General features: G+C 32.3%; 2 protein-coding genes across 6 annotated transcripts in view; one reads left to right on the forward strand and one right to left on the reverse strand.

Moving 5' to 3' along the window:
* The window catches only part of LOC148627616 (uncharacterized), a 39,648-nt gene extending 25,696 nt beyond the window's left edge, over window positions 1-13,952 (forward strand). For 2 of the 4 annotated variants that reach the window (XM_088575925.1, XM_088575934.1), the window contains exons 14-19: window positions 863-1,880; window positions 2,738-2,915; window positions 7,497-7,654; window positions 8,717-8,860; window positions 9,988-10,135; window positions 11,968-13,952. In XM_088575925.1, the coding sequence (XP_088432051.1) occupies window positions 863-1,880; window positions 2,738-2,915; window positions 7,497-7,654; window positions 8,717-8,860; window positions 9,988-10,135; window positions 11,968-12,024 (1,703 nt within the window). In that variant the 3' untranslated portion in view covers window positions 12,025-13,952. Of the gene's footprint in view, window positions 1-862; window positions 1,881-2,737; window positions 2,916-7,496; window positions 7,655-8,716; window positions 8,861-9,987; window positions 10,136-10,937; window positions 10,958-11,093; window positions 11,148-11,967 lie in introns of all 4 variants that reach the window. The other 2 variants (XM_088575946.1, XM_088575939.1) reach the window with 2 other exon arrangements.
* LOC148627617 (coadhesin-like) lies at window positions 13,947-24,067 on the reverse strand. Of its 2 annotated transcripts, XM_088575957.1 has the most exons (13): window positions 23,908-24,067; window positions 23,248-23,422; window positions 20,020-20,153; window positions 19,436-19,520; window positions 18,903-19,049; window positions 18,492-18,662; window positions 18,037-18,207; window positions 17,704-17,877; window positions 17,257-17,439; window positions 16,797-16,928; window positions 16,429-16,497; window positions 15,207-15,274; window positions 13,947-14,355 (listed from the first exon to the last, which is right to left on the reverse strand). In XM_088575957.1, exons 2-13 carry the CDS (start codon window positions 23,309-23,311, stop codon window positions 14,338-14,340), a joined length of 1,416 nt encoding a protein of 471 aa, XP_088432083.1. In that variant the 5' UTR covers window positions 23,312-23,422; window positions 23,908-24,067; the 3' UTR covers window positions 13,947-14,337. The 2 variants fall into 2 exon arrangements, with proteins under 2 accessions (XP_088432083.1, XP_088432092.1); XM_088575966.1 differs by lacking the exon at window positions 18,903-19,049.

The following is a 24,067-nucleotide window of genomic DNA, read 5'->3' on the forward strand; positions in this document are numbered from 1 at the left end:
AAAAACCATTAAGAAATCTCAAAACCCAAGATGTCACCATCTTTCATTTTCCCTTGCTGCAATGCAGAAAGGGACATAGAAATGCTGGTGTCTGCCTGTTCATCCAGTCACACTTTCGGACTCGTCTCATCGGATTTTGTTCAATTTTGGTAAGATTGTTAGTCAACCTGTGTAGTTGATTAATTGCGCTGCCATTTTGATTGGACCAATTTTACAGGACTTATGGGACTTTTGCACTTTGACTTTTTTTTTGCAGCGGCTAGGGACATATGGCTACAAGTTGCATGTTATACATGTACTTATCGTGGCCGTTTGAACTATTTAAGGGTGATTCCAGCTACCAATAAGTTGTTCATGTATTTTGTTTATTGTGCATGGTGTTTATTCTGCATGTCTGTTTGACTCATTACTTTTAAACCAGATTTTTTTCCCAATTGAATGATTGAAGAATGCTTACCGGACAGATTGAAATGCATGTTTCAAAGATATTAATGCATGCTATGGTAATGTAAAACATTCACACTGTTTGCAAAGGAAATAGTAGTATTTTGAATTGATGGGTTAAGGTTGTGCTTTATAAAATACTATAATTTTTCTTATAAGTTTGTTTTTAAAAAAAACCTCACCATTACAGGCGTACAAGTATTTAGCATAGTATAGCTTTATTTTTTTTTAGTTATCAGTATACATGTATTATCATCTTAGAGTTAGTTGTTGTAATGTGTACATGTTTTGCATAGCTTGCAAGTTCATAGTTCATATTATAATTGATTCGTATTATAATTGATTTCTTGCTTACGTTTTTAATAATTTTGTTTAGAGTCTTGACACTGTTCTTTATAACTTTCGCTTGCCTATTCAGTTCATGACCTTGGGCTACCAAAGAGGAAAGAATTGGACTTCAAGATTCCAAAGTTGTCATCAAAGAACAAGACTTCTGATTCATGGAGAAATGATAACTCTTCAAGACATGGTATAAAGTATTACAGAGACTTCAGCAAAAACTCTGACTATGATAGTGATTCAAGCCAAAAGTCAGACAGAGACTTCAAGAAAAGGGCAGGTAAGAAAATCTCAGGAGATAAAAATAGGAATTCAAGGGAGAAAACTGACAATTATTCAAGTCAGAAAAAAGATGGTACTAGTGATAAGTCCAGGATCAAGACAGATAATTTGTTAAGTGGAAGTGTTAGCAGCATCATGAAAATGATAGAGGGACAAGTCCTAAGTAAAGCCAGAGAAAGCCCTGTTGACTTAGAAGGGACTAGAACTCCTTCAGATATAAACTCTGCAGATGTCTCGGCTGATGAGGAGTTTGACCTGAATTGTGGCTTCAAGGTTATTGATGAAGTTGGTACAGACACTGAATCAACAAAAGACAGTTCTACCATGAATGTATCAGATGATTTTGCTGCTGATGTTAACAATGCCCTTCCAGTGTATGGCTCCAATACAAAGAATCTCTTCCCAGATGTCAGGAAGGAGAAATCTCAGAAAAGTGCCAAAGAGAAGTTAAAGGATACTATTGAAAACACCCAAAAAGTGATTGATTCATATCAGAATGCTAAAAACAATATTAATGTTGATAATGACCAGGAACAAAGAGATGACAATGTCAAGAATAGTGTAACACCAGTTACTGAGATCTCTACAAGTAGTGGAAACACAAATAATGTATTGTCCAACACTAATAGCTCTGGCAAACCTGTTCTGATTGTGGACCCCTTTGAGCTGGATGATTTTGTTCCAAGTGTTAAAAGACAGATCAATGAAGTAGAGAAGGATAAACAGTTGAGGGTTACATTCAGGAATGATTTATCTTTACAGAATCCTATGATGGGGTATTCCCAGGTAGAACTTATCAGAACTTGTTTACATGGGTAAGTGTAGGAGAACTTAAATGTTTGCTTTAGGACAATTAATTACAATAAGTTGGTACATGTGTTGTTGAGGTAACAAGATCACAAATTAAAATTACAATTTAAAAATGCACAAAAATGACACAATACAATGTATATACATAATTGATTGCAATAATACTTAAATATGGGAACCCGACCTGTCCATTTACAATTCTTATAAATCTACAAAGTATTTTTTAGTTCAGTTTTTTTTTTTTTACAAAGTCATAGGAGCATTGAGTTTGTATGAGCTACAGTTGATTACTAAAGTATTTATTTCCTATCAATGCACTCTTTCCTGTCTACGGTTATACTTTTATTGTACCATTGACAAGTTTGTTATTCTTCCTTTTTTTTTCAATATTAGACCATCTCCCAGCCTCCATTGAGAGATTATGGTTTAATATTCTTAAGTTACAAAGGGGGACAAAATTGTGTCTCCTGAAATATTGAAATAGTTTCAAAATTAATTTTCTTTTTATAAATTCTACAATTCTGTCTTTCTGAGAAGTTATGAACAGTACATCTGACATGTCTGAAATCCAAGTTTGAATTTGTTGTCTTTAATTTTAGTTTTTAACCGGTTATCAACATATGTTTGATAAATCCATTTGTTAGACAATCTGTTATGTGCATTTGAATATATAGTGAAATTAAAAAAAGGTTTTTTTTCTTTACTTTAAAAAGATTTCTAGTCACAGTAGTTTATGGAGTGTTGATAGACTGAAAAAGGTATTTTGGTCCCAAATTATATGATACATATTTATGTTTATTTTGGCTTTGAAATGTAATAATTCCTGTATTTATCATTCTATATTTTGCCATTATACGTAAAGGAAAGTAGATGATATGAGAATTTTGAGCTTTGAAGAAGCTGTAATCCAGAAATCTGTTAGCCTTACCCTCCATAAACTCAACATCTCAGCCAGTGTAGAGAGGACTGTTGATGATAATGAAGATACAGAAGAGAAGAATCTGTTTTCCTTGAAACAGAAGAAAACTGATAATTTACAGGTAAAAGATGAAATTATTCCTGGATTAGGAGACCTAAACTTCATTGACAGCACAGGTCAAGATGTTACTCCTGAGTTCAAGGTGAAAAATGATATCAACGAATGTTCAAGGTCAAGTTCAGTTGAGAAGAATGATGTTATATCTACTATCAAGGGTCCTAAGTCTAGCAAACAAATGGTTGGTATTGTATCAATTAATCTTCTTTTCAAAATTAGAATTTTGTGGTGTAGAGGGATTTCTTGTTAGTACTTGGTGCTTGGAACATAGTTTTTTTTTTTTTTTTTTAAATAAGTACATGTCCCTTTTTAGCTCACCTGGCCAAAGGCCATGTGAACTATTGCCATCACTTGGCGTTTGTTGTCGTCGTCCGTCGTAACATTATACAAACTCTTCTCCTCTGAAACTACACGACTAATTAGAACCAAACTTAGTGTGAATGTTTCTTGGAGTATCCTGCATAGAACTGATGTGGGGATATTTTATTCATCGAAAAACATGGCCACTGTTACTAAAAATAGAACATAGGGGTCAGACAATAGTTTTTCACATATATTTCCTAAAGCGTTAGGTTTAGCCCAATTCTGACATTGGTAAAAGTGTTCAACATGAGATCTATCTCTGGTCAAATGTTGGTTTTAATCCGTTAAGCCATGTTGGACTTTTTGCCCTTTTTCAATGATTTTTGCTATTTTTAATGTTATTTCTTTAAAAAATCTCCTCTGACACTACTTGACCAATTGAAACCAAACTTGGTATTAATGTTCCTTTGGGTATCCTGCATTGCACTGGTGTGGGGATTTTTGATTCGTCGAAAAACATGGCAGCTGTTACTAAAAATAGAACATAGGGGTCAGACAGTAGTTTATCACATATATGTCCAAAACCATTAGGTTTATCCAAATTCTTTCAATAGCTGTAATGATCCATATTAGGACGTCAAAAGTCTTCAGACTCCTTGTAAGAGTTATTGCCCTTGAAAGGGGAAAAATGACTTCTTTTTTACTTTTAATACTTTTCAGTCAATATTTTGAAAAATATGATAGATTAAAAGAAACTTTCAATTGTTGAAAAGATCTTGTGATAAGTCCTACCGAAGACTTCTTGAGTCAAAATTGTTGGACAATTTCTTGTTTAATTTATTGCCTTTGAAAGGCAAAATTCAACAAGGTGAGCGATTCAGGCTCCTGGGAACCTCTTGTTTTCTGTCACTAAAACAAAAAAGACTTTACGAAACTTTTACACCCTGAAAATGATGAAATTAGTAATTTAAAGAAATTGTTGATTTTTTTCTAGTTAGTTCAATTTATGTCTAAAAGGGATGGTTAAGCAAACAATGCAACAGTAATTAATTCTATTTAATAAGATAATGAGGCAGTATTTCAGATGATCCAAAACTTGTTGTTATAATAATTAATTCATCTAATAATGGGGTAGTCTTTAGAGCCCATAAAAAGAATGTTGAGTAATTTAAACAAAAAGTGGGTTTCTTTGAAGACCTACAGTTATCCAAAGCTGAGCTAATGGCAGGTGATGTCAACCAGTCTGTGGATAAGACCTCTAACCCTTAAATTTTATTGGCCCAAAAGAATCTTACAGTTGTAAAATCAGTGAAATTGAAATTGTATAAATTTGTTAAAGGTGAATTTTACCATCGTTGCAAATGATTTTGAATGTTTGTCACCATGGCTAAAACAAATCTCCAGTTTCTCAATGATCTTATGAATATTGTGCCCTACAATACTACTAGTTTACATAGTGATTGTGTTCAGTATGAGTTTGAAGATTACTTCGGTGTTAAAGACTATAACCAACTAGTACTTGGGGACATCACTAACACAGTTTCTAGTCCCAAGGCCCCTACAAGCAGTGCTGGGTATAGCTTCAATGACTACTTTGGTGTAAAAGACTACAACCAATTCATTGCTGTTAAAAGGGTTCAGGTAATCAAGTTTTGTTTATGAAATAATGGATACATTTAGAAATTTGTTTTCATGTTTATCTTGCAGTCAGTCTGTTCATATATTTATGTTGAATAACTTGGGTAAATGGTACTTATTTGATGAAAGCTCCTGTCATTTAAAAATTTTTTTTTATATTTTGTGTTTTTGAAATTTGTTCATACAAACATGTAAAAAATTTCCATATTTAGGCTAAAACTCAAAAACTTCCATTGGCATGACTGTGACTCTTATTTCCTTATATTAAGGCTTTTGAATTTTATTTGTCACACCCTCCAGCAGCAAATGTTTTGGGTCTCCTGTACTTGACGATCACAATACTGGTATACCAGTATTGAGATTTTCTCAATTAAAATTAAAATTTACATGATTACAATTACATGAAGAAACTATGTAATACTGATGTGGATTTAATAAATGACTGCAAAATACCAGACCAGACGAAAAAGAAATAATATGAATAAAGATATAACACTTGTAATCTTCCATTAGAAATTTTAAGATACAAAAAGGTTCTAGAGAGAAGATGTGTGTCAAATATGCAACAAAATTGATGAAGAAAAACGATCTTTTTAAATTGTAATGGAAACATTTTTATGGAAATTTATTGTTAAAATTTCTACTGCAATATATTAATGATTAAATGATTATAACAATAAACAGTCATTTATTTTGACTTTGACTTACTTTGAATTAGTGATTTAGTCTAAATAGAATCAATCATTATAATAAACTATTTTAATTCATTTAATTTCAAAGTACTGTTATGCTCATCTAGATAATTAAGTTGTCAGTATCTAATTAAACCTTTTTGATGTCTTTGATCTTCATTAGTTTTTCTTTGAAGTTCTTTATGATGTCTTTGATTTTATGTTTAAAGAAAAGTGTTTCAGAAAATACAAGCAATGATGAGTAAATTGACCATAAATGGCCATTGAATCTGCCATGTCCATCATTCAGCTAACATGGCAAGCTTCTACACACATCACTGCCCATATTGCAGAACAGTATCCTGTTCAACTGACTTTGTGTGATAATACAAATGTAACTCTATGATTTCAATCATGGAACTGATGAACTGTAGAAATATTCTAATTTGTTATTCATACTTTATGATGTTATATGTATCACAATAATAAACAGAAAATATTAATTGTCTTTTATGCGTTCAGGTGTCTGTACTATGCGGAAACATTTAATATACTAGTTTCATACAAATCCACATCACAACTGCAACATGACATGGAAATAAGAAAATTTAAGCAACTGGTCAAAATACACAACAAACTCAGAAAATTCTACTAACAGTACTGTCCATTAAATTCACAGCCTGTGTTTACATGACAATTAAAGACACAATTACGATACCAATAAGTACAATATTGGTATACCAGTGTTAAACAAATTTTTGAAAAAAAAAATCACAATACTGGAATATTTTTCTTATACCAGTACTAGTATTGTGCACAATACTGGTATACCAGTATTGCAATCGCCAAGTTCAGGAGATCCAATGTTTTGATGTACAGATATTACATTGTTCATTTGTCACTACCATCAGGATATGAGGTTAAAGGTTGCCCTATTACTTTGGACATGTAAAACTACCATTCAGACAAGTAAAAGTTAAATTATACTTGAAAGACAGCCAAATATTATTAATGGTCATATACTAAAGGACAACATAAATTTCAATTTGGGCCAGTTGAATTTTCATTAATTTACCTGATAGGACAAGGTTAATAAAATTTGAACTTTTTACCCTGACAGTCTTTTAATTGCTATGTAATCTTTTAATTGAAGTATTAAAGCCACTTTACTACTTTCATTCTGATTAAAAATCTTATCCTGTCTATCACTTAATCACAATAAAAGTTTAGAGCAGTATTTCTAGCTTGAATGTTATGAAAATATTTGCCCAATATGTTTAGAGTTTAACCACTGTGGGTATATCTAGCTGCACATCATGATGTATTTTATTATTTGAAAATATTGCTGTAGTGAGCTGACATACATATTTCTGGTGCAGACATGTTAGGCCAAAAAATTTATATATTTGTAACCTGATCAGCCTTGTTAATGAATATATTAAAATAATTATATGTGTCATCACTACCAATTTGGGTGCTTATTGTTTCACTTTTTTTCATCTGTCTATTTATAAACAGTTTTTTGTAAGCTCAAAGGACACAAAAAACTAAAATTTATTTTTAACGTTTTTTAAATTTCATTACATTTTGGTTCGATTTTGATCAATTTTATGTATAATGAAAATATCATTTTAATGCAAAATTACAGATTGTGATAATTAGATTTTGTGATTCAAAGTGTAAAAAATGAAAATAAAAATTGTGATGTGATATTTTATACATATAAAAAAAATGCCATATGAAAATTCACATACTAGATTTTGGTACAAACTTGATAAATATTATAAGAAAAACATTAAGTTGCAAAATTTCAGAAAAATGACCCTGGTAAAAGTTGTTTATTGCAGAACATGTATAAAGATTTGCATTATCAACTTCAATTCTAGTTGGGACATATTTTTAATGCAAAAAAACTCCATTTGACCAAGACCTTTGTCATTTGTCATTTTTCTGTATGTTAGAATTTTTTACAGAAACAGAAAGAGATCTGCATGACAGTGTCAAAAGAAGACAGCAAACAGGGACCAATCAGATCAAATGTTACTAAAGTCAATAGACAAGAACGTCAGCACCATCCTTATATCAGGAAAGAGAAGACGTATAAGGAAGGCTGGTCTTTCAATATAAATGTGTAAGTGATTATTTTTTACATTCTGTTGAAGTTATTATTGTTCATGTTCTGCTAGGGACTTCAGCTGTCCATGTTTTTTTTTTCTGACTTCAACTGAACCATCCTCACCTTGGAAGAACAAAAGTCTAAACTGTGTCAAATTTCAGCCAGTGTTTTATCTGACTGGACTTTTTTCACTTTTAAAAGCAAAAAATCTGCTTTTTCAAATCAATTTTGTTTTTTAGCATACCTTAATTTTGCCTATTCTGATCTTGACTTCAATTTCCTACAACTGAAAAGTTTTGTTCACACTTTATTGATTTAAGGAACCATTCCATATAAAATTCAGACACTGCCTATGATACAGGTTATTCATGGTGTAGAAAAAAACCCACCAAACATTGTTCTTTTTTCTTTTTTGGTCTTATTTTTAGTTAACACAAGTCTTTTCTGTATTCAGATCTGCACTATTGAGAAAATCATACATTCATCTCGCACTAAAATCAACCAAATGATAACTTATGCAAAGTGCTGATTTCATGCACAATGAAAAACCAAGAGTAATTATGTGGTCTGTAACTGATTCTGAATAGGAAATTTAAAGTTAAGTTGTTGGGATTTTGACATGCATGAATCACCCACTGTCTGTTTTTATAAAGACTGATACTTCAAAATTTAAGTTCCTCCCAGATATCTATATTGGAAAAATACGAATCCTCATTTGTAGAAATGAAATCATAAACATATGTCCAAATAAAAACCTTCTGAAGTCAGGCACTATCAAATGCTGAGTATTATTATTGACTATCAATCCTCCACAGTTAATAGTGATATTAATTTGCTCCTGTCTATCTTTTTGTTCGCTTGTCAGTGAAGGTATTTGATACATGGTTTGTTAGATTTGTTCATTTGACGAAATAAACAAAAATTAAAATGTTCAGGGTAATAAGAATGCTTGTATAATGGTATTGATTACAAGTGAGAGAAAAGATTTATATCTAAAGAAATAATTAGTTGCTGTAGAAACTAAATAAGAAGTGCAATGCAAAAATATATTTGAATATGTGTGTTTTTTTTTTTAAGAACTTTGAAGGAGATGATGAAAAATCTAACAACCTGTCTGTATCGTAAGCGAGGGACCCTACCTGCTCCCAGATCATCAAGACCTAGGTTCGCTCACTACAGATTCAGACGTTCAGAGGTTCCAGAGTTCTTACCTGAGGATAGGTATTGTAATTTTATCTTCTATGTTGAATTTCAGGGGGGTTTTTTGTATACTATTTTTATTATTACTATTGAAGGAATTCAGAATTATGAATAGTGATAATTTTAATAACCGCAGATGTATAATTACCACAGGTTGGTGGAGTTAAATTTTACTGCAAGGCTAATGCTTTGGCTGAAGTGAAGGTGAAATCTGTGCCTTAAAAATTAATATAAAATAAAAGTGCCTCCCTCTCCAGTTCTTACCTGAGGATAGTTATGAAGAATTTTCTTCTAAATTTAATTTCAGTGTGGTTTTTTTTTTTTTTTTATAATATTGAAGGGTTTAATAATATAATCTTTAATAAACATAATTTTTATGGCCTAAGATGTACAGAACATCACTCCAATTTAGTGTATCATTATTATGGTCACCTCATAAGACTTTAAATACAATGAAATTGTATTGGTCCTCTGCAAGGATTTTGATAAATGATTTCTAGAATACTGTAAAAAAAATCTTTACCCCTAAGTATATAGATTATCTCCCAAAATCACAATTTCCCCCTTTATATATAACTGCAAAATGTTGTTTCAGTATATTGGTATCACCCTGTTGTTGTCATCAGTAGCGGCATAAATTTTGGTGTCCGTTACCATTTGTTTTCGATAGCCTAAGTAGAACTTATGATCTTTTTAATTTTAATACATCCATTCTTAGGGACATGATGGAGTTCTTATTCCCAATCCCAAAATAGTAAAAATCGCTGACCCATGCTGCTTCTGTTGGTGGCATTTTTACTGCAAATAAAATGTTTTCCATACAAAATTAATATCAGTTCACACAGAAATGTTTCCAATGCCAGACCTTATTAACAGAGTGTAGGATATTCATGTTTTAGAACTAGTGACCTAATTTATAGCATTGAGTCATCACATGTGCTGTTAAGGTAATTTTTCCCTATAGTTAAATTATCTCTTCATTTTCTTACATGTTTGATTATACTCACTTAAAAGTACTTGTTTTAATGACAAAATATACCAGTAAGTAGATTCCCAATTAACATGCTATATATTTAAGTTTTTTCAAAGAAATATGTGTTAAATTTTGGTCATTTACTAACTAATCTTGCTTGTTTTTTTACTTTCAGAGAATACAATGATCTAACAGAGGAAGCCATACCAAACTTCAACGAGCGTAGACAGAGAGCAGAGTTACTTGATACCATGACAGGTTCCAATGGTGAAGAAGAACCCTATGCTGTTGAGCAGGACATCTATGACAGAGATGAAGTAGTAGTATGTAAACATTGTCATTTTTTATTTATGAGCAACACTTTAATTTCTCATGACATCATAACTTATGACTTATTTTACACTTAAGCTTTTTTTGTGAAAAGGGCTGCAGGTCTTTTTTTCAACTTTATAAATAATTTTGTTTTGTTTACAAGGTACCGTTTATTTTCACTTTTACTTTATTAGAATTGTTATGACCATATGACACTCAATGTTTTTCACATCTTTACCTACACTCTGATATTAAGATGAATAAAAGAGTAATCAAGGGAACCAAGGTTATAGCGGTAATCAAAAGAATGTAATCCAGGGACAAAGACCAGACATGAAAAACAGACACACACAACAAAGAACATAAAGTAACTAAAATCATACATACAAAGTAACAAAAGTAAATGAGCAACTCGGACTACACTAAAAACTGGGAGCATGGACCAGGTGCACCGGTAGGGTAAGCGTCCTCTGCTTTTCTAGAAACACCCGCCGAGTTGCTTATAAAAAGTCAAGTCCGGGGGAAAAAAAACGAGGAAAGGAAAACTATGACCCGTTGGATACACCATAACGATCCACGAGTTTTTATGATGAGGACCATAAAACTTTTGGTGTGATGACTTCAATCTTGTAGAATAACTTGTTTTTCAGTCTTTCCATGATAATGACAGGGAGAAACACACAATCAAAAACAAAAAACAAATTCCAGTCAAATTTAAAAGTAACAAATGAAATAATTAGTATGTTTGAATTAAAAAAAAAATACATTTGATAATTGTTATTGAAAATGCACTGCTATGATGTGGTTGTATAGACATTTAAAATTGGATGAAGGTAAGCAAGACTACTGCATGTAGATTGTCACAGCATGTACTGCTATGAGGATATATGTTGGCCTTATACCTTAAGTTTTGTAGTCAAATATATAGAAAAATGGATTTCTAATTTCTGTTGTTGTTTCATTAATTAGAGTAGAAGATATGACAATGATAAATATGAGAAAACTAAAAGGAATAAATGAATTGTGAGTGATGGTGTTTTGTGTAAGGTGATGGTTTTTAACTCCTCGATGGTTTCCAACCTAAATCACATGCTTTAAAACATCCTATGATATTCTATCTCAGTCTAAACCTGTTTACGAGCAAAAAATCTTTCTTCCCTCCTATACTTGTTTCAGTGTTCTAGAAACATAACAAATTAGTTTAGTAAAAAATTCAGGGGAAAATTGAAAAAGATACCAATAACTTTCATGAGTTGACATTCTAGAACATTGAACAATCTTGCATGATAACTAAATGAGGAAAATGCATACTTGCACTAACACTAGTACACAGCTTTTTTGCAAAATTGTCCAACTACTTTGGTTTTCAAGACAGAATAATAAAATTACAATACACAAATGTGTGAACTCATGTGTATGGAAATGTAAGTAGAATATTGATGCATAATTAAAATTACATGAAGTACAATTTGTACAGGAATGAAATTAATGATTGGTTTTCAAATAAGCACCTAAAGTTGTATGTAAATATAAGCAGAATGTCTTCTCAAATTGGTGCATGATAAGTACGCTCTGAAAGACAATGTTTTTAAAATGATTTTTTGCTTTATAAATATCTTTTATCTACTTATGCTTATATTATAATTGTTTAATACAATATGGTGTCTATTTTGAATAGTAAATTATGAGTTTATACATCAATTAAGTGTCATCATGGTTAAATTAATGTTGCAAATTAAAATCCAATTAAAAGATTTTTATTTGAAAAAAAAAATGTCATTAAATAGTTTGGTTTTAATCATCTACATTTAATTCAACCTGTTTATTATTATTATTATTTTAGCCTCAAATTGGAGTAGTAATTAACAATGACAACCAGACAAATTGGAGTAGTAATTAACAGTGACAACCAGACAAATGTTAATCAACATGATGATGCCATAGTTAGTTTTCATAACAACAGGGCAACTGTTAACTACCATGATCAGATCAGAATCCTATTCCATGACTGGGAAACTGACGTCGACAACTTTATTGGTAAATGTAAAAGGCAGAAAAGCGTTACTGCAAGCAGAGACTCCATAATGAGTTAAGGGTATAAACATTTGTAAATAGATGTTGTAGATTGTCATGGAAAATAACACTTGTGGACATAACTTATTAGTTGACAATGTCTCTTCAGTTCTTTCCTGTGTTTATATTCCTCGTGTTTGTGTGCTCTTTTGTTTAATGTTACATATATGTGTGTTTTATGTGATTCTGGTGCTACTGTGAATATCTTTACTTTCTGTTCATGTTGAAGGTGACTTGTGATAGTTTTTGCAAAAAATTGAATTTTATTGCACAATTTTATGTGCTGTTTGTCTGAAAAGTGCAGTTAAGTATGAATAATAAATACTGTATAAATGTGATGTGTTAATATATGACCATGTCGTTATGTTGACTTTTTTTGATATGTGTAAGGTGGTGTTGATCAGTGCTGTATGTAGTGCTTGTACATGTATATAGTTGATTATTTCATAACAACATGCATAATATTGTTTTTATTGGAACAATGATTTTTCCCATTTCGTTTTTAGACTACTGCATTTTTTTTAAATTGTTGTATTGTGATTTTTTCTGTTTATGAACCTGTCATTTGACTGGTCTATTTAAACATTCCTGGCTATTGTCCAGAGTGAAATGGCTGAAAGAATCAACAAGTTTTGTTTTTTTTTTTTTTTTTATAATTAGATAAATTTCATGAAAAAATTGGTAAAATGGTGTTGTAAATTAAAGCAAAAAAGGTAGGAAATTTATTTGTAACTAGATTAACAGTTAAATCTCCAGTTATAAAAAAAAAACCACTTACAGTCTTTGGTATAGATAGGGACACTATATAGTTAACTATACTGGACACAGGGTTAATATAGTTAATTATACTTTATCTATATTCCAGCAACAAAGTTTATATTTCTTGCCTATGCTACTAACCCATAGTGACTTTAATATCAAGTACTGGTACTGGTACCTGCCAATTAATACAAGTAGTTTGCCTTTTGTAGATGTGCCAAATTGATTCTGTTGCTTATATTTTTTAAGGATTCATATGGTTTGATAACAATTGTGGATTGCACAAAAACGATTTTATAACAATTGTGAATTGCAGGAATACAGGTTTAATATAAAAACTGAAAACAGATTCCAGGTTAACAGTAGTTACATAGGGCAAGTTTAGTTAATTAACAGATCAGGTTAAAGCCTCTTGGGAAGTTTTTATTTTTTTCCTTTAATGTTTTGTGAATATAACTCATTCTATGCTTTAAAACAATCATGATTCAGATTTCTTGTTGCTTTAAACCAATTCCAAAAACTTTTGCATTGGTAAAAAAATTCAACATTTTATCATTATAAGTATTTTTGATTATATAGTATCCTTGACATTGAAGAAGAAAAAAAAAACAATACTATCTGCTTCATGTATATAGAGTTAAATTTTAAGGTCATTTTTTTTTCCTTGTTCTAATAAATCAATGAGTTTGAATAAATGGAATTTGGGTTCATGTTTTATTTTTATAATTTGTAAATGATTGAAGCTAAGTGGTTATGGTTTTCATGATGGTGTATATTGCAGGAGCTGTAAGTTTAGCTAAATTCCCAAAACAAAGTTGTTTATTCTTTTGTTTTATTAAGTTTTTAATGGTTGATTTTTTTTTTACTTTTTTCATGTTGATTGTTAATTTTTTTTTTCATATGTTGTTTTTATATTTCATTGCGAAATCATGACATTTTTCAGAGGTCATCTGTAAAGGAATAAGGTCAGAGCAAAATAAACAATTTAAAAACATCTTTAACAATTTTATTATAAAAGGATAAATATTTGCATAAAGAAGCATTGCAGACACATGATGGCCCAGGCTAAAAGACATTTTTATTTGAACACTTGGGTACCCTTTAGATAACAGGACCAAATTTAACATGTAAATAACTAATGCTTCCTTTAGTATAACAACTGGTCTTTTCCAATTAAAACAGAACCAGTATACAATTGTCTTGCACACTTTCTGCCATTTCCACGTACCAGTTGATGTATAACACTAATTAAGGTTGCATCAACATACAATGTAAATTATTTCACAACATCAACATTTAAACACTGAATCAGCTATAAATGTGAGTCATACTCTATCAATATAGCAGTGACAATGAGGTACTATTTGTATAGTTTTGACTTTTAACTGTTGTCATCCTCCTACAATAAAATACAGTAATTACTTAAAGTATTTTAATGACTTTGGCTATTAAATACCACAAAAAAATACATCTCCAAATCAGAAAGAAACTTCTTATTTATTTTGGACCAAACAGGAATGATGTTTGGATTATCTCATATTTAATGATTATGTTATTGTTTTGCTTGATCAAATAATATGGCCATCACAGTTTTTCATTTTACTCTTGGCAAACAAAAATTGAGGGTATCTAGGAATCATTGTTTGTCAGTCCGGCTGTCTGTCCACATTTCTTGAATAACCAATTCCTCCTAAACACTTCAAGGTACTTCATAAATTTATAGGAAGATTATACATCGTGTCTAGATGTTCATGGAGGAAAATGATCACTGTCGGAGGACTCCAAAGGGTAGTCATAGTTCGACCTAACCGGTTTTGCATGTTAAAACTTCCCCTATTCTGCACAAGAGATATTTAAGAAACTTTACAGGAAGTTTGGGCATCATATGTAGATACTTATTAAGAAACAATAATTGTTAGAGATAAATTTTGTACTAAAACTTCTAAGCTAGTCGATAGATGTTGAGGAAACTTAGTAGAAAATTAGGTCACAATTTAAATGTGTACATGAATAGTGTTACTATTGTCACTGGGTTTTACATTTAACTCCATTGAACTGAGGGTTATTCACGTTGTGAGCTTGATCTATGTATTTCTGTTTTTTTTGCAAATGAGCCTTTCAGGAGCTGTATAGCCTCATTTTTATGTGTTGACTTAAAAGTAATATAATTGTGGAATTAACTAATACTTTTGGACATTTTATAGGAAACATCAAACGAATTTTTTCGACCATTTTCAACACAATACTTACCAATTTAACCTCTGGAAAACTTGTGGTAGATGTTGTATTGAGACCCTGGCCACTGCCTACATTCTTATCTGTATGAAAGGGTATAAAACGTTATTCACATACCATACTGCATTTCTTCATTTTTTGTGGGCATTAATTTGTGTTACCGTCCTCCTCTCGGGGAAAAAACTTCTAAAAGATGTTTCCTCTAGATAGTAAAATGAGTGGTAATCGACTATACGAGATGGAAAGTATGTGTTATTTTTTTAAATGTAATCTAATAGTAAAGAGTAATCAAGGGAACCAAGGTTATAGCTGTAATCAAAAGAATGTAATCCAGGGACAAAGACCAGACATGGAAAACAGACATACACAACAAAGAACATAAAGTAATTAAAATCATACAAAGTAACAAAAGCAAATGAGCAACTCGGACTCCACTAAAAACTGGGAGCATGGACTAGGCGCATCGGTAAGGTAAGCGTCCTCTGCTTTTCTATAAACACCCGCCGAGTTTCTCTTAAAAAGTCAAGTCCGTGGTAGACGAAAAAGGAAAGAAAAACCATGACACATTGAACAAATCAGTTTTCATGGCGCAGATGGATACACTGTAACGATCCACGTATTCATGATGACGGCCATAACACTTTTGTAATGATGACTTCAATCTTGTAGCAACATAACCCTGCTCCAGAAGTCTATTTGTTAGAATTCTAGCGCGATACAAAAAGTCTGCGTAGTCTCCGCAAGCTCTGGCATAACGTATGAGTTGTGATATGAACACTCCATACGCAGGTGCTGAAGTGATGTTGCCACAGATGAATGGAAAGTTGACAATTTTGAATGAATAGTCATCACGTTTGTCGTAAAGTTTGATCAATAGTTTACCATCGATTTTTAAGTGTAGGTCAAGATATGAGGCTGACTTCACAGTGTCTATAGTATCCTTTATCTGAAGTTCTTGGGGGTAGATGCAATGTATCAAATCCCCAAAATTAGGATTGTTTAAAGATAATACGTCATCTATATAGCGGAAACTGAGATTAAAGGATCTAGCTAAACGATATTCTTTCTTTCGGATCAGATCAGCTATAAAGTCAGCTTAATAAGAGTGAAGGAATAGGTCAGCAAGTAGAGAATATGACCTTATATCTGTAAATACGTCTGCAGAAAATACAAAAAGTATTTATAGTAATTGCAGTTTTTTTCTTTCAAAAATCTTGCCAATAGAAATTGAACTTACCTCGACTAGATAGAACCACTTCTCCGCATTTTGGTACATGTAAGCATTCCCGTATTTGAAAACTATCACCTGAAATTGATCAGAATTAATCTCATAACTTCGTTTTTTTTTTCAAATTGACTAGGTTATAACACATAAAAAAAGTTAGTTGGACAAAAAAAAGAAGAAAGAAAGGAAAAAAGACTCCTCCCCACAGAATTATTTTAAGTGATATATTGAGTAAAATTTTCAGTTACTTTAGACAAAGCGCAAATTATGCCGTAAAACCTATTAGCCAAAATAAAATTTATTTGTTCATGTGCAATTTTGTCTTTTTGTAAGTTTTCAAAAAATCCAGTACCATTTTTTTTTTTCAAATGAATTCCTACCGTCACAGTGCTCTTGTATTGTCTTTGGTGCTGGACACAGACACGCCCGCTGACGGACTTGCATTGAGTTGATACCAGTACACGTGGCAGTGCAAGGAGACCATTCGTTCCATTGACACCACTGGGGGTCATCTGTAAGACATGTCAAGTTGGTTACTTGTGATATTTTCCTATTTTTTTATTTTGATACCGTTATTTGATAGTAAATTGCTATTTCAAAAATTGTTCAAATTTGTATGTGAGCCGACTTACCGTATATCAGTAATACATGTATATTACTTACATTAGTCAATAACCTGTAACCTATCATACAACAATGAAATCACAAGCATTTGTTTAGTGAGATTGTCATGGGATCGACGAGGGTTAAAAGCAACCCCGCTTGAAGAATGTGACATTCCAAGCGGAACGCTGTAACCCATCAATCTCCCAATGTAATTTTTAAATATCAGTAACTTACGTGCTCCGGGACAGTCATGGTCGTTTACACATATTCTACTCTCTGATAGATATCCCCTACAAGATCGTCCTCCGTGCCTTGGTGTAGGGTTAGTACAACTTCGAGATCTTCTTTGCGTCCCTTTACCACACGGAGGACCATGACATCGACCAAAGTTAGTCCACTCGGTCCACTGTCCGTGCACTGAAAAGAAATTCCGTATATGTCGGTATTAGATGCATCGAACATTTTATACTTTCTCACAATGCATTTCCTCGGCATGAGTTCTGTAAATACTGAAACAGAAATTACAGCTAGCACGGCGGAAGTCAAAACATTTGTAAACTACCAACAAAGAAAAGATTAATAATATAATGAGGTGACGCAAAAATACATGTATTGACAAACGTCAGACCAAATGAAAACATATTAAAATAAAAACATACAAAAGGATGCATTATATCTTACCAGGACACGGAATCGGTAAACGGCATGTTTGTTGGTCTTTGTCTGATCCGTCACATTTATCACCACCAAACAATGGTCTGGGACTGTCGCATTTTCTAGTTCTGATTCTTGCTCCTTCACCACAAGTGATAGGACATGAACTCCAAGACGACCACAAAGACCACCCTCCATGTTCTAAAACGATGCAATTTTATATACAGTATACGTACATTAATAACGCATTTTTTTAACTGAAAAACAAGATGACTAACCGAGACTTTGATAATAACTTAAATCTGCTTTACAAAGGCCTATTATGTTAGTTGTTTTTATACGGCTGTGGCGAATACATACGTGGACACTGCCTGTGATTACATCTCTGGTGGTGAACTGGAGATCCTTTACATTCCGCACCACCATGGGCTGGTGCTGGGTCATTGCATTCTCTTGTTTTCATCATGGTACCAAATCCACAAGTGGCACTACACAGTGAGAATTTAGACCATTGACTCCAGTTTCCATCCACTGAAAAGTAAAGTTTTCGTTAAGACAAGTAGGTTCTTCTAACTTGCACTTTAAGAGAACGGATAACTCCAGCGGTGAAACCATTCTGAATATATTTTATGATATGACTAGAAATATTTCAATTTTATTTAAATTAGATAGAAAATGTATATATTCTAACGGTTGTACAGTGTTCTGTATTTAAACAAGTAAATATAGTTATTCAGCAAAACATAATAAAACAAAATGGAACTTGAAGTATTCTGCCTACTGTATAAGACTGTTGTTTTCATCATACAACCAACCTGGACAAGGGTCCTCATTACAGTTCTGTAATCTCTCGCTTTTTCCTGGACAGTCTTTCCCGCCATGTGTAGGGGGAGGGTAATTACAGCGTCTCTCTCGTCTCCTAGTTCCACTACCACAGGATGCTGTGCAAGGTGACCAACCAAACCACGGTCCCCAGTTTCCGTCAACTACAAAGCGTTACTGTTACATAAGTGACAAGTCTTTAAACATACCCAACAATATGAGGAGAAATCGAAAAGTTATATAACTGCATAAATGGTATTCATTGACGCAAAACTAGTATATCAATTTTATTTCCTATTTCGATCTAAAAAAAAAAACATCGATGTAAAAGAAGACTATTAGTTTCCTCATACAATGCTTGCTTTCATCACATTTGCTCTTGACGTGATTAGCGGTATAGTCACCTGGGCAATAGAAGTTTTCCAAACATGGTTGAGACTGAACATTATTATAATGGTTCATATCACAGTTACTACACTGTCTGTATCGAGATCTATATCCAGCTCCACATGACTGACTACACACTGACCACGGTCCCCATTCTGGGCTCTCTAAAACAAAATCTTATTTCTATCACAAAAAGCAAATGTATTATTTATTTTTTGGAAGAATTTTGCTGGTGATTTGTTCGTGCATATGCTGCTTTTTGCCAACAAAGCCTCTTTCCTAATGTAGCTTGGAGTACTTCAAAATAAAAAAAGTAAATTGATTGATATCCTGAGTTGGGAATTCTACAATACATGCATTGCCTTGTCAAAAAATTCAAAAAAAAAATTAACCTCGAAATTCTGGTCTTTGAACCTTGAAAAAAGTGTATTAATCAAACTTTTCGTTTTCCTCGTCCATTGAGGGATAAATGAAATGGCTTTGCAGGTCATCGTCAAATTGAAAATGTTATTGGTTAAACAGACTTGACATTTAGTAATGTTTACAATACCTGTTATAACTGGGGTTTCGGTTGTAGTTGTCAACAAAGCACTGCATGGAGTACATACATATTTATTTTGTTTGCCTGTGGGAAGCTGAAAGGCAATCATCATTGATATATGTAATATTCGAAGAATACATTAAAACGACTGCAAATGTGTCTTTCGATTTTGTTTTCTGTTTTGTTTGTTGTTTGTTATTTTTTAAGGGGGTGTGAAGTTTGCGTTATTTGGGTTTTAAATCGGTTCTTTATCAGTGAAATTAATGTATATATCAAAGCAGGTGCAGTCTGGAGTTTTTAAATAATATATGCACTCTGAAGCGCATGCTCATGTAAAGAGCTATTATCTTCTTTTTCGGATGTTGAGTTTATCGGATTTTTTTTCAAACATTTATTTAGGAATTTAATAATGAACGTTATGATACCGAAATCCAAAAATCAACGACTATATCTTAAAATTTTAATTGACGGTTCTTCCGACTTTTACTCTGTGTCATTTTTTTTTCTAGAGTACCAAATTTAAAGTTTCTGATAAGTGTTGGCTTTTTTTATTTAAAACAATTTCCCCCGTCAGCCATTTTTCTTAGACTTACCCGTACACTGTAAAAGCCTTGCCCCTTTTTATGACAACATTTCTCGGGAGTATTAAATTTGTGCGTTCTCTTTTTCACCGGTCCTTTACATAATGATCGCTTCTTTAAAAATCTTCTGTAACATGTAAATTCGCCTACAAAAGATGTGCAAGTGTTTATTTTATTAAAATGTTTTAACTGCTGGTATGCTTTTCCTTTTTTGTTGTTGTTGCGGATGGTGGGGAGAAACAAGATAAGACAAGATAAACCAAGTTAAGTTTGCCAACTCAGACACAATCAAGTGCTACAAAGGCAATATACAGACAAGTATATAACAATGTGGCAAAAGGTAAGAAATACAATATGGATATCATCAGCTAAATGAAAATCAACACAAATGTCAAAATCGTGAAAACATTTGTTTCTAGTTCCCCTGATAATATACATAACCCTACAACAATTCTTTGGTTACAAATGGAAAATAAAAACTGCATCTTGATAGAAGACGGGTTTAGAGTGTAATAACTCGGAATATATTTAGTCCTCAGTTCAATTAACTCATTGTTACTACATGTAAAACGATAATGGTATTCATATGCAACTTCTTGGAATTAATATTGAGGGCATAGCCTATCCTGATAAAGTTCATTATGCCAGCGACCTACTTCAGTAGGCAATTTAAAATTTGAGCATCTGAATTTGAATTTGAAAAAAAGTTAACGATCTGCAATGATATTCTTCTTGTTTGAAATCGGTTTTAAAAGTAATTTAAGATAAAACCTTCCACTAGAATATTGTTCTATTTCATAAACTCTGATAAAATTGTTCTACTAGCCCTTGTTTTAGTATATTTTCATAGAACCAATATTTGGTGTTATTTTACTAGACCACAGATAGCTAAATCCACAGATACATGTAATTTAAATTTAAAAGACATGTCGTGATTTTGTTTTGTCAAACACTGAATTCAAACCAATACTTTTGCTGCTTTAATCCTTTTGGTTTCGTCGGAGCTGGGATATGATTTGACGTTTGATTTTAGAAATATAGTGTCAAAATGACAGATTGTTACAAAATTTTACAAGTGAAAAATAGTCAGGATAAAAAACCCTACGAAACATACACGAATAAAATGAGACTGATACAACCGTAGAGGACGAACACAAAACAGCTGGGGCAAGTATGGACTTGGGTAGTATGGACCTTCTTGATACGCATATACTAAAAAATAACCACCCGATTCAATACCAGTCTGACCTTTTATGGTGTTCAAGATCACAAGGTACTAGAGTTACATAGTTAATTGTATGAAATGCTAGTATCTGGTTCTCTTTTTTATACCTGATACCCAAACTGTTGATGCCATAATCTTCCAAATCAATATCAACAAATCTTTTCTTTAGTTCTATAGAACCTTGTTACTTGTCAAATTATCGCATGAAAAACAGGTGTCTATGTCCGACGACAAGGACGACTCCGTTACACCAATATAAAACGGCAAAATATGTTCAGTCGTTTTAAATTGAAATGATTAATCCAAAGTACCATCCAGACTGCCAACAATATAAATCTTTCAACCGTTCTTCAAATGACAGAGAAGCGTCAGCTAATTCTAAAATAGTATTTGGCACAAATCAACCAAGCCTCGCGTACTAGACCACCAAAGTGGTTTTCAACATAACAAAGTTGAATAATGTTACAAATGTAATGCCTGTGTATTATACATGCTTACAGAGTTTGTAAAATGTTAAAATTGTTTACTCTAACCAACTACGTGTTACTAACAAAATAAGATGTTTGAAACTTAATTTAAAAAAATGTTGAAAATCTGCGAGACCACATGCTGTCAAAAGTAATTTTCAATGTTTTGAAAAACAGCTTCTAAGTGCTACTTCAAAGAATGTATTAACTGGTAAAGCATCCGTTGCTCTTCCGAGAGTTTGAAAAAACTTAAAAGCACGATGAAGTTGTTTAGTCTACCGGCTCTAAGATACAGACTGATTGAAACAGACTTCTCCCAATGGTACTTTCTAACATTAATGAGAATTTGCATGTATTCATGCCTTCTGTTTACATCTCCAAAACTAATTCAAAGTCAGAGATTTGTACAAGATAATGTATCTTCTCTTCTCATATCATACAATTAATGGAATATCAATAATTTGGTAATACGTTGAGAAAATCTGTGGTCCCAAGATCCGTGGATATTTGACAGGCGTAATTTCCTTTAGTTAATTTACTATACCAAAATCTCTCAAGCAGACGTACGAAGAGTGGATCTCTAACAAGACCTATTGATTTCTATCTAAAATGTCAAGTTGTATTTATTTAGAAATAACCCATTTGTGGAATAAACACTACTGTATGGTAAAATCTACAAGGTTTAAGGTTCCCTGCGTATAATTATGAGAGGGAACAATATTTTTTCTAGCATTTTTTTCTTTCATGTTTTCGGTATCTAAAAAAAAAGTCCCACGTGCTCTTGGAGCTATTAATGCCTGAACTTTGTGGAACTTTGAACATATTTTACATGACAATTGCCTTAATTGTTTTAGTTCCCATGTCTCTGCGTTAAGATTGAGAATAATTATTATGTTAATTTTTGTTACAGTTTCAAATATTGTAGCACGGACTGATTACAGTTATTGGAATGTACTTACTTGGATATGAAAATGAAATGCAAATCTTTCTTAAAAAGACCCTTTGCACGATATTTTTTTTTCTCATATGGACTTAACAAAGTTTTTGACCATGCAACCAAAAATCGTTATTACGTTGACAGGGACCTTAGATGGAGTTAGGCAGGATAGAAACTTATTCAATTTTTCTAATGAAAGCTGAGTTTTAGATGGAATACAAATATGTCAAAAGGAAACCCAATCTAAATTTTCGAAGACTTAAATCATTGATCAATACATCGCCAGCAACTTTGGTCGAAAGCTTAGCGAACTTTCATAACATTATTTTCGAAAAAAAAAGCTTTTTCCCATCCAAAACCTGGACATTCCGTCTGAAAGTTGTTCGTGTCGCGCCTTAAAAGAGAATTATAAAAGTGCCATTCTAAAATCATGCATGTATTCAAATAAGTATCCATTCATTTAGAATTTGGGTCATACAAACAATATTTTTGTACATTCCGATATTGAAATACATAATTTGACAAAAGTAAAATGATATGAAACAAGAGAATGCCATTTGTCACCAGAATCATAAACAGAGAAACAAAACAAAAAAATCTAGAAAACTTACCATTGCTAAATACAACCTCTAAGGAAATAAATATCACAACCAGAGAATAAACGTCCAGCTTCATTTTGCGTCGTGTATCTCAATGAGTAATAGCAACAATCAGCGACTGTATTCATTAGAGTTAATTACCCATACACGGGTCAACAGGTGCCCGGTAATCCTCACAACATATGATCTGCCCACAAATAAAATATTTTCAACATATTTTGTATTCGTATTACTTGATATTTTCAAGTACGGTTCACAGTACCGGAAAATACTTAACTGTGAAAAGATGGGGATTTGTGAAGCCTATTGACTCTTTATTTGGGATCTTTTTGTTTTTGTATTGTATGTTGATTAGCAAGATGATTAACTCTTTAACAGGGAGATTACTTAGATAAATATATGTTATTAGGAAGTCAATTATCGGCCATGTTTGTAAACAGACATGAAAGGACCGAAACTCTGTGATAAATAGAGTGTCATAGACAGAAGGGATACTGGCGTTTAATTGAATCAAATAATCAAACAGATGACACATTAAAACATTTTTTTTAAACAACCGAATAAAAAAAAGGTCAAAGAAAGGAATGAAAATCTGACTTAAAACAACGGAATTGGGCGTTAAAATTTTGGATTTCGATAAAAACTGCGCATATCATGTAATTGAATATGTACCGTTTTATACAGGTTCAAATGTACCGGTATCCGGAATTCCAATTTAGTCATTACCATTGCAATACAAGTCTGTTAAATCTATCTGTCATGGCGGGAGAAACAATACTGCTTAACCTTATGAACGTTATGTAATACGGAGATAAATACGTTTTTATAATGA

The sequence above is a fragment of the Perna viridis genome, chromosome 1 (genome assembly GCF_037379345.1).
Source record: "Perna viridis isolate PV_CMFRI_1.1 ecotype Kerala chromosome 1, ASM3737934v1, whole genome shotgun sequence".
Taxonomy (NCBI): Eukaryota; Metazoa; Mollusca; class Bivalvia; order Mytilida; family Mytilidae; genus Perna; species Perna viridis.